The sequence below is a fragment of the Pelobates fuscus genome, chromosome 12, assembly GCF_036172605.1.
Source record: "Pelobates fuscus isolate aPelFus1 chromosome 12, aPelFus1.pri, whole genome shotgun sequence".
Taxonomy (NCBI): domain Eukaryota; kingdom Metazoa; phylum Chordata; class Amphibia; order Anura; family Pelobatidae; genus Pelobates; species Pelobates fuscus.
In genome coordinates this window covers 133,618,844-133,633,572 of record NC_086328.1, presented here as the reverse complement: position 1 = coordinate 133,633,572, position 14,729 = coordinate 133,618,844, and the positions used below count along the sequence as shown (strand labels likewise).

The 14,729-nt window shown below is 39.1% G+C and overlaps 1 protein-coding gene across 2 annotated transcripts in view; it reads right to left on the bottom strand.

Annotated features, from left to right (window-relative positions):
- The window catches only part of LOC134579116 (sodium-coupled monocarboxylate transporter 2-like), a 64,291-nt gene that overhangs the window by 13,802 nt on the left and 35,760 nt on the right, over positions 1-14,729 (bottom strand). For both annotated transcript variants that reach the window (XM_063438289.1, XM_063438290.1), the window contains exons 5-7: positions 14,128-14,282; positions 12,778-12,918; positions 8,842-8,971 (exon numbers count right to left, since the gene is read on the bottom strand). In XM_063438289.1, coding sequence (XP_063294359.1) covers positions 8,842-8,971; positions 12,778-12,918; positions 14,128-14,282 — 426 coding nt within the window. The remainder of the gene's footprint in view (positions 1-8,841; positions 8,972-12,777; positions 12,919-14,127; positions 14,283-14,729) is intronic.

The following is a 14,729-nucleotide window of genomic DNA, read 5'->3' as shown; positions in this document are numbered from 1 at the left end:
TCAGAATGAAGCTGTTCACGTCAACTTCTTTGAAGTGCGTTTTCGTTTTAAGTGTACCAGAATCAACATAGATAACAAGATCAAGGAATACTACCTCTGTCTTACTGTAGGTGGTGTTTAGTTTAACTCCCCATGTGTTCTTATTAATATATTCTAAAAACTTTTGTAGGTCTTCCATTTCTCCTTCCCATATAAAGAAAACATCATCGATGTATCTTTTATACTTGTGTACATTGTTATTCCAGGGATGTTCATTCCAGATGTAATTGTCTTCCCAGTTTCCCATGAATAAGTTAGCGAAACTGGGGGCAAATTTCGTCCCCATGGCTGTGCCCTTCTTTTGGAGGTAAAACTGATCTTCAAACAGAAAATAATTGTTCTTCAAAATAAAAGTGATGCCCTCTATTATAAATGAGATTTGATTATCCTCCAGTTCTCCATATTTTCTTAGTGAATTACTCACGGAATCGCAGCCTTGTTTGTGATCAATGATCGTATATAGTGAAGTTACATCCGTAGATACAAGGATGTAATTGTCTTGCCAGGAGATGGAATCTAGTTCCCTAATCATCTGTGTAGTGTCCTTAAGGTGTGACCTTACTTTGGACACATATGGTTGCAAGAATGAGTCTATGTACTGAGACAAATTAGATGTAATCGAGTTGATCCCTGATATTATTGGCCGGCCAGGTGGTGCTTGGAGATCTTTATGGATCTTAGGTAAGAAATAAAAAGTGGGGGTTCTTGGGAAGGGAATGGAGAGGAATCTATATTCGGACTCTTTCAGAATACCGATATCTCTGGCATTGTCCAGCATAATTTTGAGTCTGTCCTTTATTCCATTCAATGGATCACTAGATAATTTCCCGTAGGTATCGGGTTCTTCTAGTAATTAGGTAATTAGGTAATTAGGTGTGTCTTACCTCACTTCCCCTTACCTTTATATATGGTTTAAGTTTTCTTTTTTCTTTTTTATCGAATAAAGGATACTCTTTTAACTGATTTCTCTTTATCATAACGTATATTGTTATATACTTTGTAGGACAGATTTCTCTCCTTTTTGTTTCTTATCAACATCATTAGGGTTACCCCCTGTTCTGTCCTTTTGACTGGATTTGGCTATCATTCTTTATTTAGGGTTAAATATAGTGCTAGCAAATTAAATTTCCTTTACTTTCGGCATGGGTTGTCAGACAGGTCCCACTAATTGTAATTAATTAAGATACCTATAAATATATATGTAGCATTAATATATGTATATATATATATATATATATATATATATATATATATATATATATATATGTGTGTGTATATATATATATATGTATATATATATTTTTTCAAAGATTTTTATTAATATATAGATATATATATAGTGATATATACGTATATATTTATGTATATCGATATATATTATTTCGTTCTACATGTATTTTGATATAAATATATATATATATATATATTAATATCACAATACAGTTAGAACGAAATAACACACATCTATATATTTTTAATTATTTATTTTTAATTATTTTTTTAATTTCATTTTTTAACGTATTTACATATTTATTTTTTTATATTATATATAAATATATATATATAACAATAATTATATATATTTAATCAGTATCAGTCTACGTGTAATTTGATATTAATATATATTTATATATATATATATATTTATATATTTATATATATATATATATATATATATATATATATATATATATATAATTATATATATATTAATAGTAAAATACACCTAGACAGTGTATGTGTGTGTGTGTGTGTGTATATGTGTATATATATATACTTAGTTCATATATATATAATATATATATATATATGATCTGTAACGAGTATATACCCCTACACGCAGGAACCAGCCAAACAGAAGACAGCACAGAGGAGAGATACGTCTACCGGACCTTAGAGTGGCCGGACTCGACGTAATAGGAGAAGACAGAGTCAGGAACGATCCGAGGTCAAGGGCACAAAGAGACAGCGTAAACGAAAACTAGCCGGGGTCTGGTACACAGGAATCAGCAAGCCGGCAAACAGTACAGACAAGGATAAAGCGAAAACGAAGTCAGAATACAAAGCCAAGGTCAAATACGGAGAAACACAACTGAACACAACAAGCACTAAAGGGAACTGTAGCAGAAACCACGATAGGGCAAGGAACTAAGGGAAAAGGGTAAGTATAAGTAGCCTTCAAACTAATGTGATTGGCTCCTGTCACTTCCACACCCCCAACAGGTAAGTGTATGGGGTGATTGGCATGACAGGAGCCAATGGGAGCCTTTTTGCAATTTAGGCTCCCACTGTCTCTTTAAGAGCGTGCCCGAGACTCGCGGCGCGCTCTTAGCTGCAGGCGGGACACGTGACCGCATCTCGCGGTCACTGCCCGTCCTCCTGTTAGGAGAGTCGGATGAGCCGCGCGCGGCTTGTGCAGCCGCAGGACCGCGCGCGGCTTGAAGAGAGGACCGCGGCCGGTCCCCGGATAAGGTAAGTACCGCTACAGTACCCCCCCTGAGGACACGCCCTCCGGGCGGGCAGGACAAGGCCTGGCAGGAAAACGCGAATGGAAAGAACGTACAAGGCGGGGAGCATGAACAGCATCCGCAGAAATCCAACTGCGCTCCTCAGGCCCATAACCCTTCCAATGTACCAAGTACTGAAGCCGACCCCTAAGGAAACGAGAGTCAATAACAGCAGACACTTCGAACTCCTCATGACCCTCCACAGAGACAGGAGGGGGAGGGGGAGTATGCCGGGTATAGCGGTTGCGTACGTAAGGCTTCAACAACGAGGTGTGAAATACATTAGGTATACGCAGATTCTTAGGCAGACCCAAGGCATAAGAAACGGGATTAACCTTATGTATAATGCGATAAGGACCAATGAAGCGGGGAGCCAATTTCATAGAAGGCACCCGGAGGCGAATATTCCGTGTGGAAAGCAAAACCCTGTCCCCCACAACATAGGAAGGAGCCGCTCTGCGATGCTTGTCAGCCTGAGCCTTCTGGCGGGCAGCAGAGTCCACCAAAGAACGCTGAACCTGCTCCCAAGTATTACGCAGACCAGCCAAATGCTCATCCAGAACTGGCATGCCCTGTGAGGAGAATGCAGCCGGAAGAACCACGGGATGCTGGCCATAGACAACATAAAAAGGGCTTTTGCCGGAAGAATCATGAGTGGCGTTATTCCGAGCAAATTCAGCCCAAGGAAGCAGGTCAGACCAATTGTCCTGATGGTGAGACACAAAACAACGGAGGTACTGCTCCAGAGACTGGTTGGCACGTTCAGCAGCTCCATTAGACTGGGGATGGTAAGCGGAAGAAAATGAGAGAGAAATACCCATCTCCGAACAAAAGGCTTTCCAGAATCTGGAAATAAATTGGCTACCCCTATCGGATACAATAGATAAGGGAATACCATGTAATCTAAACACTTCTCTAGCGAAGATAAGAGCCAGTTCCTTGGAAGTGGGCAACTTGCGAAGAGACACAAAGTGAGCCATTTTGGAAAACCGATCTACTATCATTAGGATGACTGTGTTACCATTCGAAGGGGGTAATTCAACAATAAAATCCATTGATAGATTAGACCAAGGTCTCTCGGGAACGGGTAACGGATGCAACAGCCCACAAGGAACTCTACGAGAGGATTTCATACATGCACAAGTAGTACAAGCACTTATATAGTCAGTAACATCCTTACGTAAGGTATCCCACCAGAAATACCGAGAAACGGCTGACACCGTTTTGGAAATACCAGGATGTCCAGCAGTCTTAGTATCGTGATACAGTGACAGAATATCCCGTCTCTCGGGAACGTCAACGAACAATTTATCATTAGGCCTCTCGCTAGGTGCCATGCTTTGTTTCGCTTGTATGGCCTGCAAGAGGGACGAGGAAATAGACAATATAGTAGTTGCTATTATCCTGTCTGGGGGAATGACAGGAGTGACATCAATCTCCTGTTTGTCAATAGTCTCGAATTGTCTGGACAGAGCGTCCGCTTTAGTGTTCCGATCACCTGGCCTATAGGTGATTATATAATTAAAATGAGACAAGAACAGTGACCACCTAGCCTGCCTTGAAGACAATCTTTTAGCTTCGCTAAGGTAGGATAGGTTCTTATGATCCGTAAATATGAGGATAGGATCCTTAGTGCCCTCTAACAAATGTCTCCATTCTTTGAGTGCTAAAATGATAGCAAGGAGTTCGCGATTACCCACATCATAATTCCTTTCTGCTTTGGACATTTGTTTAGAAAAGAAGCCACAAGGATGCAATGGCTTGTCAGGAGACTCTCTTTGGGATAAGACAGCACCTACCCCTATATCGGAAGCATCAACCTCAAGTATATATGGCAATGAGGGGACAGGATGCTGTAAAATAGGTGCAGAGGCGAACGTAGTCTTAAGAAAGTCAAAAGCCTGAAGTGCCTCGGTAGACCAGGCACGTGTATTGCCATCCTTTTTAGTCATACGAGTAATAGGTGCTACGATAGACGAAAAACCTTTGATAAAACGTCTATAATAATTAGAGAAACCCAGAAAACGCTGGATGGCTTTCAGACCTTGCGGCAGAGGCCATTCTATGACCGCAGCGAGCTTCTGGGGATCCATCCGAAAACCCTTAGCGGAAATCAAATACCCTAAAAACTGGACCTCAGATTGGTCGAATAGACATTTTTCTAGTTTGCAATAAAGACCATTAGCAAGAAGGGTCTTCAGAACTGTCGTAACATGTCTGTGATGAGTGTGTAAGTCTGTAGAATATATTAAAATGTCATCCAAGTACACAATAACAAATGAGTGAATAAAGTCCCTTAAGACATCATTAATAAATTCTTGGAATACTGCTGGGGCATTGCAAAGCCCAAATGGCATGACGGTATACTCATAATGACCTGACCTAGTGTTAAAGGCTGTCTTCCATTCGTGGTCCTTTTTTATACGTATCAAATTGTATGCTCCTCTAAGATCTAATTTGGTGAATACCGTAGCATGTTTGAGCCTGTCAAACAATTCTGTTATTAATGGTATAGGGTAAGCATTTTTGATGGTGATTTTATTAAGACCTCTATAATCAATGCAAGGTCTTAAATCACCTTCTTTCTTTGATACAAAGAAGAACCCCGCTCCAGCCGGAGAAGAGGATCTCCTAATAAATCCCTTGTCTAATGATTCTTTAATGTACTCCTCCATGACACGGTTTTCTTGAACCGATAGAGGGTACACCCTGCCCTTGGGAGGTATAGTGCCAGGCAACAAGTCAATAGCACAATCGTAGGGTCTGTGAGGCGGTAATTTGTCAGCCTCTCTTTTATCAAAGACAGTCTTTAAAGATAAATACTGAGAGGGTATAGCCGTAGACAAAGGAGGAATGGTAGGAACATTAATAGAATTCACAGGCGTGACTTCAATAGTACATGACTCATGGCAGGCTTCACTCCATGATTTTATCTGCCCTGTCTCCCAGTCAAAAATGGGATTGTGGGCACGTAACCATGGATACCCTAACACCAACTGTGAAGAGGGAGAGGTGATGACCTGGAACCGAATGGTTTCATAGTGTAGAACCCCTGTGTACATGTGTAGCGGTGCAGTCTCGTGAGTAACAACTGGAGATATCAATGGTCTACCATCTATGGCCTCAACGGCCAAGGGTATCTCCTTCTCCCTGATGGGAATATTGTTTTTCTTTACAAAACCAGAGTCTATAAAATTCTCAGCTGCCCCAGAGTCAACCAGGGCGTATATACTTTCAACTATACAACTCTCTCCCATATGTAAAGAAACAGGGAGAAGCAGTCGGTTAGGAGGCAATGTAGGAGACTTAGAAATCACACCCAAGGCCAGTCCCCTATAAGGTCTTAGGTGCGAGAGTTTTCCGGGAGCAAAGGGCACTCCTTTACCATATGGTCTCTCCTACCACAATATAGGCAGAGTCCCTCCCTTCTCCTATGTAATTTTTCATTATCAGAGAGTTTGGCAACCCCTAATTGCATGGGTTCCTCTTCAGATACTTTTACACTCTCCGGTGTATTAACTCTGGGGTGAATAGGTGTAACAAAACGTCTATTCCTGTTCTTGGTATAGAGCCTGTCACGAATCCTATTATCTATATCGATGAGGTAGTCAATAAGGTCCTCTAAGGCAACAGGAAGTTCCTTAGCTGCTACCTCATCCAATATAGAGTCTGATAAGCCTTCCATGAAGGCAGTAGTTAACCCATTGTTGGTCCAATCGACCTGTGAGGCAAGGGTACGAAACTGTATAGCATAATCAGCCACAGACCTAGAACCCTGTTTAACCCTCATTAATGCTCTTGCGGCATTCTTAGACCTTTTCATAGTATCAAAAGTTCTGCGAAAAGCTGTAAGGAAACTGTGAAAGTCATGCACCATAGGTCCATTAGCCTCCCAAATAGGGTTTGCCCATTCAAGTGCTTTGTCGGTAAGTTGGTGCATAAAGAACCCAACTTTAGACCTCTCTGTGGGAAATTAACGTGGATACATCTCAAAATGAAACTCTATTTGGTTAATGAACCCTCTGCATGTCTTAGAATCCCCTCCATACCTAGGAGGAGGCGTTAAATGGGCCGTAGCATTAGGCACAGTCGATACTTCAGGAAGCAGGGGTGTAGGAGGGTTAGGTGCGGTTGCTGGAATGGTTCTAGCTAAGAGCGTCTGGAGAGCCTGAGCTATCTGATCCATACGGTGATCCTGCTCTACAAATCTAGCCTCATGTGACGCCATCTGTTGAGCTAAATCTGCGGGGTCCATGGCCCTATCGTAATGTAACGAGTATATACCCCTACACGCAGGATCCAGCCAAACAGAAGACAGCACAGAGGAGAGATACGTCTACCGGACCTTAGAGTGGCCGGACTCGACGTAATAGGAGAAGACAGAGTCAGGAACGTTCCGAGGTCAAGGGCACAAAGAGACAGCGTAAACGAAAACTAGCCGGGGTCTGGTACACAGGAATCAGCAAGCCGGCAAACAGTACAGACAAGGATAAAGCGAAAACGAAGTCAGAATACAAAGCCAAGGTCAAATACGGAGAAACACAACTGAACACAACAAGCACTAAAGGGAACTGTAGCAGAAACCACGATAGGGCAAGGAACTAAGGGAAAAGGGTAAGTATAAGTAGCCTTCAAACTAATGTGATTGGCTCCTGTCACTTCCACACCCCCAACAGGTAAGTGTATGGGGTGATTGGCATGACAGGAGCCAATGGGAGCCTTTTTGCAATTTAGGCTCCCACTGTCTCTTTAAGAGCGTGCCCGAGACTCGCGGCGCGCTCTTAGCTGCAGGCGGGACACGTGACCGCATCTCGCGGTCACTGCCCGTCCTCCTGTTAGGAGAGTCGGATGAGCCGCGCGCGGCTCGTGCAGCCGCAGGACCGCGCGCGGCTTGAAGAGAGGACCGCGGCCGGCCCCCGGATAAGGTAAGTACCGCTACATGATCTAAGTATATTATTTATTTATTTTTACACTGATTAACTTTAATTTAATTTTATTTCCAGCCAGCAGGGGGACTAACTGTCATTACAGGCAGTCCCCTTGCTGGCAATGCAGCAGCCAGCTAACCCAGGCCATGTGATTGTGACGTCCTCGCAAGGACCTCACTCTCACATGGCCGGGGGGGCCGCAGGAGGAAGGATCTGCCACGGGGGACTCCCTGGGATCCCAGGTGAGTCCCCCAAACCGCGACCGGGTAAGTAAAAAACTATTACGCCCTGCGGCGTTAAGAGCCTCTTAGAATAGGGCGTAGTAGTACGCCCTCCGGTTTTAAGGGGTTAAAGAAGAAATGCCCTTGTTTTATTATTATGTAACTTTAATTTCTGTTTTCATTAGTTATACTGTATTTGCACTTCTAGTACTCTTATTACACCATACTAGCCCCCTCTTGTTTTGCACTTTTTAGGTTTACCAACTAAACAGATAGATGTTGGCAAAGGTAATTTCTCCTTAGTGGGGGGTCTGCAGCTAGCTGCTTGCCTTAGATCAACAACAAATGAAAAAAATCAGGGGACCCCAATACTATAAAAATCTGCAACCACAAAAAACACCTAACTAAACGAACACATGCCAAAACTAACCTGTAATTTGTCCCCTTTTGAAAAAAACAAATCCGGTTAGGATCATATACATCATATACTGTCAGTATCCTGTACAGAGCATGCCCTGGCACCCCTATCATCAATTCACTCTTTTCGGAGCTAAATCACACCAGAACTGCTTCACTAAAGGGACACTGTATAGTAAAAAAGACATGACTGTATTCCAAATGTTACAGTATGGCTGATTTAAAAACAAATAAAATTAATAAATACCTAAAGCAAAACTAAGTTGTTTACTCACTGATGCTTGGCGCTGCTGTGGCCTCCTCCTAGAGGCAGGTCGTTCAGAATGATGGTCCAATCCAATGTTCCTCACAGAGGAGCATTGGGCACCACAGGTGTCATAGAGCATCATTGCATGCAGTGATTCACTGTGGAAGGCCATGATGACACTGCACGTGTGCACCTGATGTTATGGTATGGTAGAGTATGAGAGCCAGGAATTAACACCTAAGTCTCTACAGGGGTATCAAACACACTTGGTAAGTCAGTGTGCCAATAGAAAGCAGTTGCCTGGGATCAGATGAATATGCTATGCCTGGTCTAACCAGTAAGACCCTTTAAACAATAATACAGAGACCAAGATTTAGGTCATGAGCGAGGAGATAAGAATCTTTAATTTAGAAGCTTAGAATGTTACTATGAACTTTAAGCTCTAGATACATTTCAGAATTACATTTGCAAATATTTCTCACCTGGTCTGGAGCTGATATGAATTCAGCAGTCCAAGGGTCACAGTCCTGATAATGTGCATACATGACCAATCCAGAGAACACAGCACACACCAATATTATCCACAGCCCAAGCAGATTGAGGTAGAGAGCCCTTTAAAAAGGAAAAATACAAAATAAAAAGTGAAAACAAAGTTATTACGGGAATGCTATTGTAAACCATATTGGTGATTTACTTAAAGTGTCACTCCAAGCATCATCAAAACATCACAGTTGTAAATCAAGCAGTCCAGAAGCCTAACTTTCCAAGGTTGACTCTGTTCATTTTGTCCAATCTGGATTACGCTTTCTCTCTTCTGATAACTGCTCCCAGCCAGGTTTACTAAACAACAGCTGCGGTTAATCTTCTTTTAGAGCAGTCCCACTGATTGTAAGTAAGGAGTGGAACTGTTATTTGGGGATAACTACTTATCTCATAAACACCATGTTTATGAAATAAGAAAAGACCCCAAAGACTATAAGGAGCTAACCTTATTAGAGCACATGTTTTAGTGACCGGATATGTATGTACTTTTTTTTATAAAAAGCTGTTCAAATGTTATCTTACAGGTTTTGAAAATATTCAAGCAGTTTGTCCTGCAGTATAGAACAACAATACTACATAAGTGAGAAAACCTAGAATGTGCTCCAACCAAATATCAGTATTGTAAGATGTCAACGTGTCAACAATATGATGAAATTAGATTATCTCATCAGAACCATATTGTTACAAATTAGCACTTTGTCCCTCCCAGAATTTGTGGAGAAAGAAAAAAGAAAAAATATGAGGAACTGGAAAAAAACTCCAGAGAAGGTACTTAGAACTTCAAAGTAAAATAGTGCTCACTATGCGACATAAAGCTCCCCACTATTGCTCAGGCAGTGAGCAATTCACAGAACTAAATAGAGAAAATAGAGGCTGCGCAAATAGTTGATGTGTGCACAAACCAAGTGCTACTGACATTTATTTGGAGGACAAAAATATCGTAATAAAGTTTTGGGGTAATTCCTTTGTCCTACTTGATTTATCTCAGCATTGTCAGATCCAGAGTTCTCCCTGGGTCATATGTCCTGCCAAAATAATTTTAGTTTTTCTCCTTTTTATTGATTGGCTACAGAAGCTAGCAGCAAGAATCTATTGGCTGCCAAGGTATAAGGGCTCAATCTGTGGTCAAGGTGGAAACCGAGCTGGTATGACCTAATTCAAGTATCACTGCCATAGCTAGTGTACTTGTTGATTCCTATTTTCTAAGTTGCATTTTATTCCAGTCCGACATGTTTTTTTTAAGTCTCATAGTTTTCACTTGTGACTTACTTCCAAGTTCCTGCAATGTATAGAATAATTTTAATATCTATACAAACTCAAAGGTGGAATTGTCATACACAGTTAACAGATAAGAGAGGTTCACTATAGGTTCTTGCCTTTTGTCTAGAATGGACTTTACTTTATCTGAACTCACTTTACTTCACTCAGTATCTGTCAACACAAGGTACAAAGATAAATCCTGATCTCGGGTTAGTTGACAAGAATAACGTATGAAGGAATATTTACTACAGTGTAATTTAACCCCTTAAGGACCAAACTTCTAGAATAAAAGGGGATCATGACATGTCACACATGTCATGTGTCCTTAAAGGGTTAAAGTGGCTGTCAAAATAAATCAGAATCAATCAATATAGCACAAAGACATTTGTAATTCCTTTCCACATACCTCCCTAGTAGGCTATATTTTCCCCTACAAACCTGTATTATACATCTTAGTTCATGGGTGACACCATTCATATCAAAAGATTACGGATTCATTTTCTATTGCTAGATAGTTTAATAATTATTTAGCATGCTACTTATATAATATTTTAAGTGATAGCACAAAGACAGAAATGCAACATGATTTTGCTTTTCTTTTGCTTCTTTTAATTCTTTCTTTTAATTTCAAACACACTGTGTTTGATATAAGAAAATATAAATGAAAGGTCAAACACAATATTTCTGAACTTTTTAAAAGAGCATTTTAGTTACTACATTGTCATCACCTTATCACTTGATCACTTTATTACTTGATGGGTAGTAAATGACAGACAGATAGATAGAAAGACTGATCACACCCAAAACAGTTATCCAGGTCCATAATGCAGGCCAACTCTCTCTGAATTAGAGATACAACAACCCTAGATGATTGTTTCTGCCTTGCTACACCTCATCAGTGAGGTATAACCAATACCCCTATAGACACAGTGAGCAAGAGATCCACGTCTGGATTACCCTTTAAACTTGGGTATAGCAACAAAACAAGGTGCAAGCGAATACTGAGAATGGACAGCAGCTCAAGTGCCCATCTTTGGTGGGTCCCCACTTAGATCCAAGCTGGTTTTAGCTCACAGACAAACTACAAATTAGCCCAAGATCTTTAGGAGGTAGGTTTTGATAAATGTATGAAATGTCATTAGTATTTTAATGGTTCAAGATAAGGACAAAATAGATAACAGAATGGCCATAAAGTAATTACAATAATTACTGCTGTGCATCACTTCAAAAACATGACATACATAGAATACAGAATGCTAAAGGTGAAGGTAACAGATGTTAGAAACTGAATTTGTTTAACTTATGTTTGGTGTATTTTAAGTCACAACCGATGAAGTTATGAAAGTTACAGGCAATACAAAGAAGAAACAATATATGAAACACAACAGAGAGAGATGATGACACAGGCTTTACCTTGACTCAACCTGTCAAACAAAATATAAAAATTTTTTTATATAGTTTTTGTAATGGGGCTTATGTTTATATCAGTGAAAGGAAAAGGCCTACTTTGCTAGTAGAAATTTACATTAGAACTCCATAAGGTTCTGGACAAGTTATCACGTTTACAGGATTTATTGTTTTATTCGGGTACCGAAATTTCTCCCAATAATTTATATTATCTGGATTTATTTGGAACGGTACCGGTAATAATAATACTACCACATGTCTACATCCCCCAATGTGACACTTATAGAGAGTAAAAATACTTCCAGACAATCGTGTCTTGTAGTTAGGGGCAGCTTCCTCTCTTAAAATCTATGAAAGATAAATTTAGCAATACATAGTGAAGCCTGTACAGTAATAATGAAAACCAAGGGATATAGAATATACACTCATATATAGATGTTAATAGATATCCCATTATCCCTTTTTTTTGTAGGAATGTCATTTGTCAGACCTATCTCAGACCTATCTCATTTATTGTGGGATGTCTAGATAAAATTCTGAGAATATCCCATGGCATGTCCACAAAGAAATACATAGTCCTTTAATAGATTACTTTTGGTGCTATCTGGGAAGGTTTTAATGGATGCTAATGCACATATTGGACATTCACTGTTTTTCTCCCAACAAACAATGCATTGGTCATTTTCATGAATTTCACTAAATGATTTTCTTTTCAATGGACTAGGGTCAAGCCAGAGTAAGGTTGCATTATTGTCACATGTTACCAATATTAGACAGGAGCTTAACATGGCCTCTTGGGTGGCATTTTATATTTACTCTTCAAAACTTGCACCATGATCCACATAGCAGACAGCCTAAATAGACCAGAATAGCTACAGAAGATACATGTATTTAATGTTTCTTCGTATGAACTTAGATACTAAATAGCATTACAAATCAGGGTTAAGTAATTATAAAATATTGGAAAAAGAGTGCAAAGCATGCAACTCTGGAGCATATGTTGACCAGTACACATTTTCAAAACATTAATTATTATTTTGATGTATTTGGTACTTTTATGCATATATATGCATCGTTATTAAAATCTTTTTCCCCCCTAATAATACATATATTAGACTGAAATTCAGCTTGCGAAATCTAGAAATTGATTGTATTCTCTGAAAACTCATTGTGGATATCCATTGATATTATCATTTACCAAAACTTACAACTTTGCGTGTTTTTCCGATTTGCATGATATACATCTCTGGACTGTTGACTGGTTTACACCATAGATTCCTAGCCAGGTAAATGTTCCTCCAACCGCAATAGTCCAAAAGGTATGCCTTCTTAGAGGGTCTACCTCAAAACTACAAAGAAATGGAAAATAAGGAATGTAATAATGAAATGCAATGTTTGCATGACTATTGTCAAATAACAAAGTAGTAGTTTCTTGAGACAGAACACTTGTTTGATTAACATGGAGCGTGGACAAAATAGGTCAAGGGTTAAGATAAGTGTAGCAGATACATTTATATATGTTGGGCTTATATTTGTGTTAGTCAATTTTGGGAGTTTTATTTTTTATTGAAAAATGCATGATGTCTTAACTCTTGAATTCAGCTGGACTCTTGACTTTTTGTTTGTGGATCAAAACCACTTCTCTGGAAACTCCCACGCTATCTGGGCAATATCTGTGCTGATTCTACAGCTATGTTCTCCAATCCACTTCCTACTCTTACTTTCAATTTCCCCCTTCACAAAGGAAGTTTGTCATGCTGTCTTCTCCTATAGAGCTTAACATAAATTGAATAACTGTCCTGGCACGTAAAAATTACAACGATGTGAAATCCCTCAAAATATCTACATCCGTAAACCACTGTTAAAAAAAGCAACTGTACTTAAAGTTATATACTGCATGTGTAACAATGTATCTACAATTGTACTGTTTTATGTCTCCTATAATATATGTAACAATGTATTGTATGCAGTCCCCAGGATATTTGAAAATGAGATAAATCTCAGTGTATCCTTCCTGGTAAAATATTTTATAATTAAATGAAGTAAATATATAAAAAATAAACTTTATTGGCAAGTGTTAATTATAAAAAGTGTATGTCATAGACATAATATCTGACCTCAGCACCCAAACCAGGTATTTATTTTAAAATCTATCTACCTGTCTTCAAACACTGAATAAGATTCATTATATGTATCACTCTAAAACCCAGCTCACACAGGGAGTTTTATTAGGAATTCCCTTCAAGTACATTACATGTAAGTGTTTAATGTTTGCTGTTCATTTTGTATTATATTGTGTTGTGTTCTTTGTTTTAGATAATGCTTTGTGTTTCTTTTAAATCCAGTTGATAGTGGACTACAATTGGCCTTCGTAACAGTAAATTCTTCAAAATGTCTTTTTTTCTGCTTCTAATAAATACAAATATCATCAAATATTTTATAGCCATATCTCAAGTCAAAACCTGAAAAACTGTTCTTTATTAAACATTGCTTTTGCACACAGTCCACCCCTTTGGCAAATGAAAATGACTGAAGGTGTTATCCATTCACTGACTTGCCTTACAATGTCCAGTCGTGACCCATTTGTTGCTGCTTCCCAGACTTTAGATGGCCCTCCATTTTGAATCGTTCCTTCAATGAGGACAGATAAAAATCCTACAACCATAACAATCATCTGAAATGCATCTGTCCACACAACGGCTTTCAAACCTCCCTAAATGAAAATAGAAAAATTATTTAAAAAAAAAAAAAAAGCAAAGACATTTTATTTTCTCATAACTTTCTATGCAAGTTCACAGGAAACCAGTGACACATTGATAGCGTTAAAAAAAAATTAATAAAAAACAACCAAAAACACATAGAATAGAAAGGCATTTCCTTAATTTATGTTTTATTTTTATGGTGCTTTTAATGATTTAGTACTCTGATAGTATGGAGTTAATTCCTCAGAATTTGTACAGAATTAACTTTCTTTAATTGATGTTCTCCTTAAAATTAGTGATTCTGGCTTTTGGCACATCACCGCCTACCTTAACAACCACTAACCGTTCTACAACATTTCACTAATTAGCCCTGACTAAAACTAGTTTTAAGAGTACAGTGCTGAGTTTAATGATCTCATCATTTTTATTTCCTTGATGAAAGGGGAATTATCACTTCA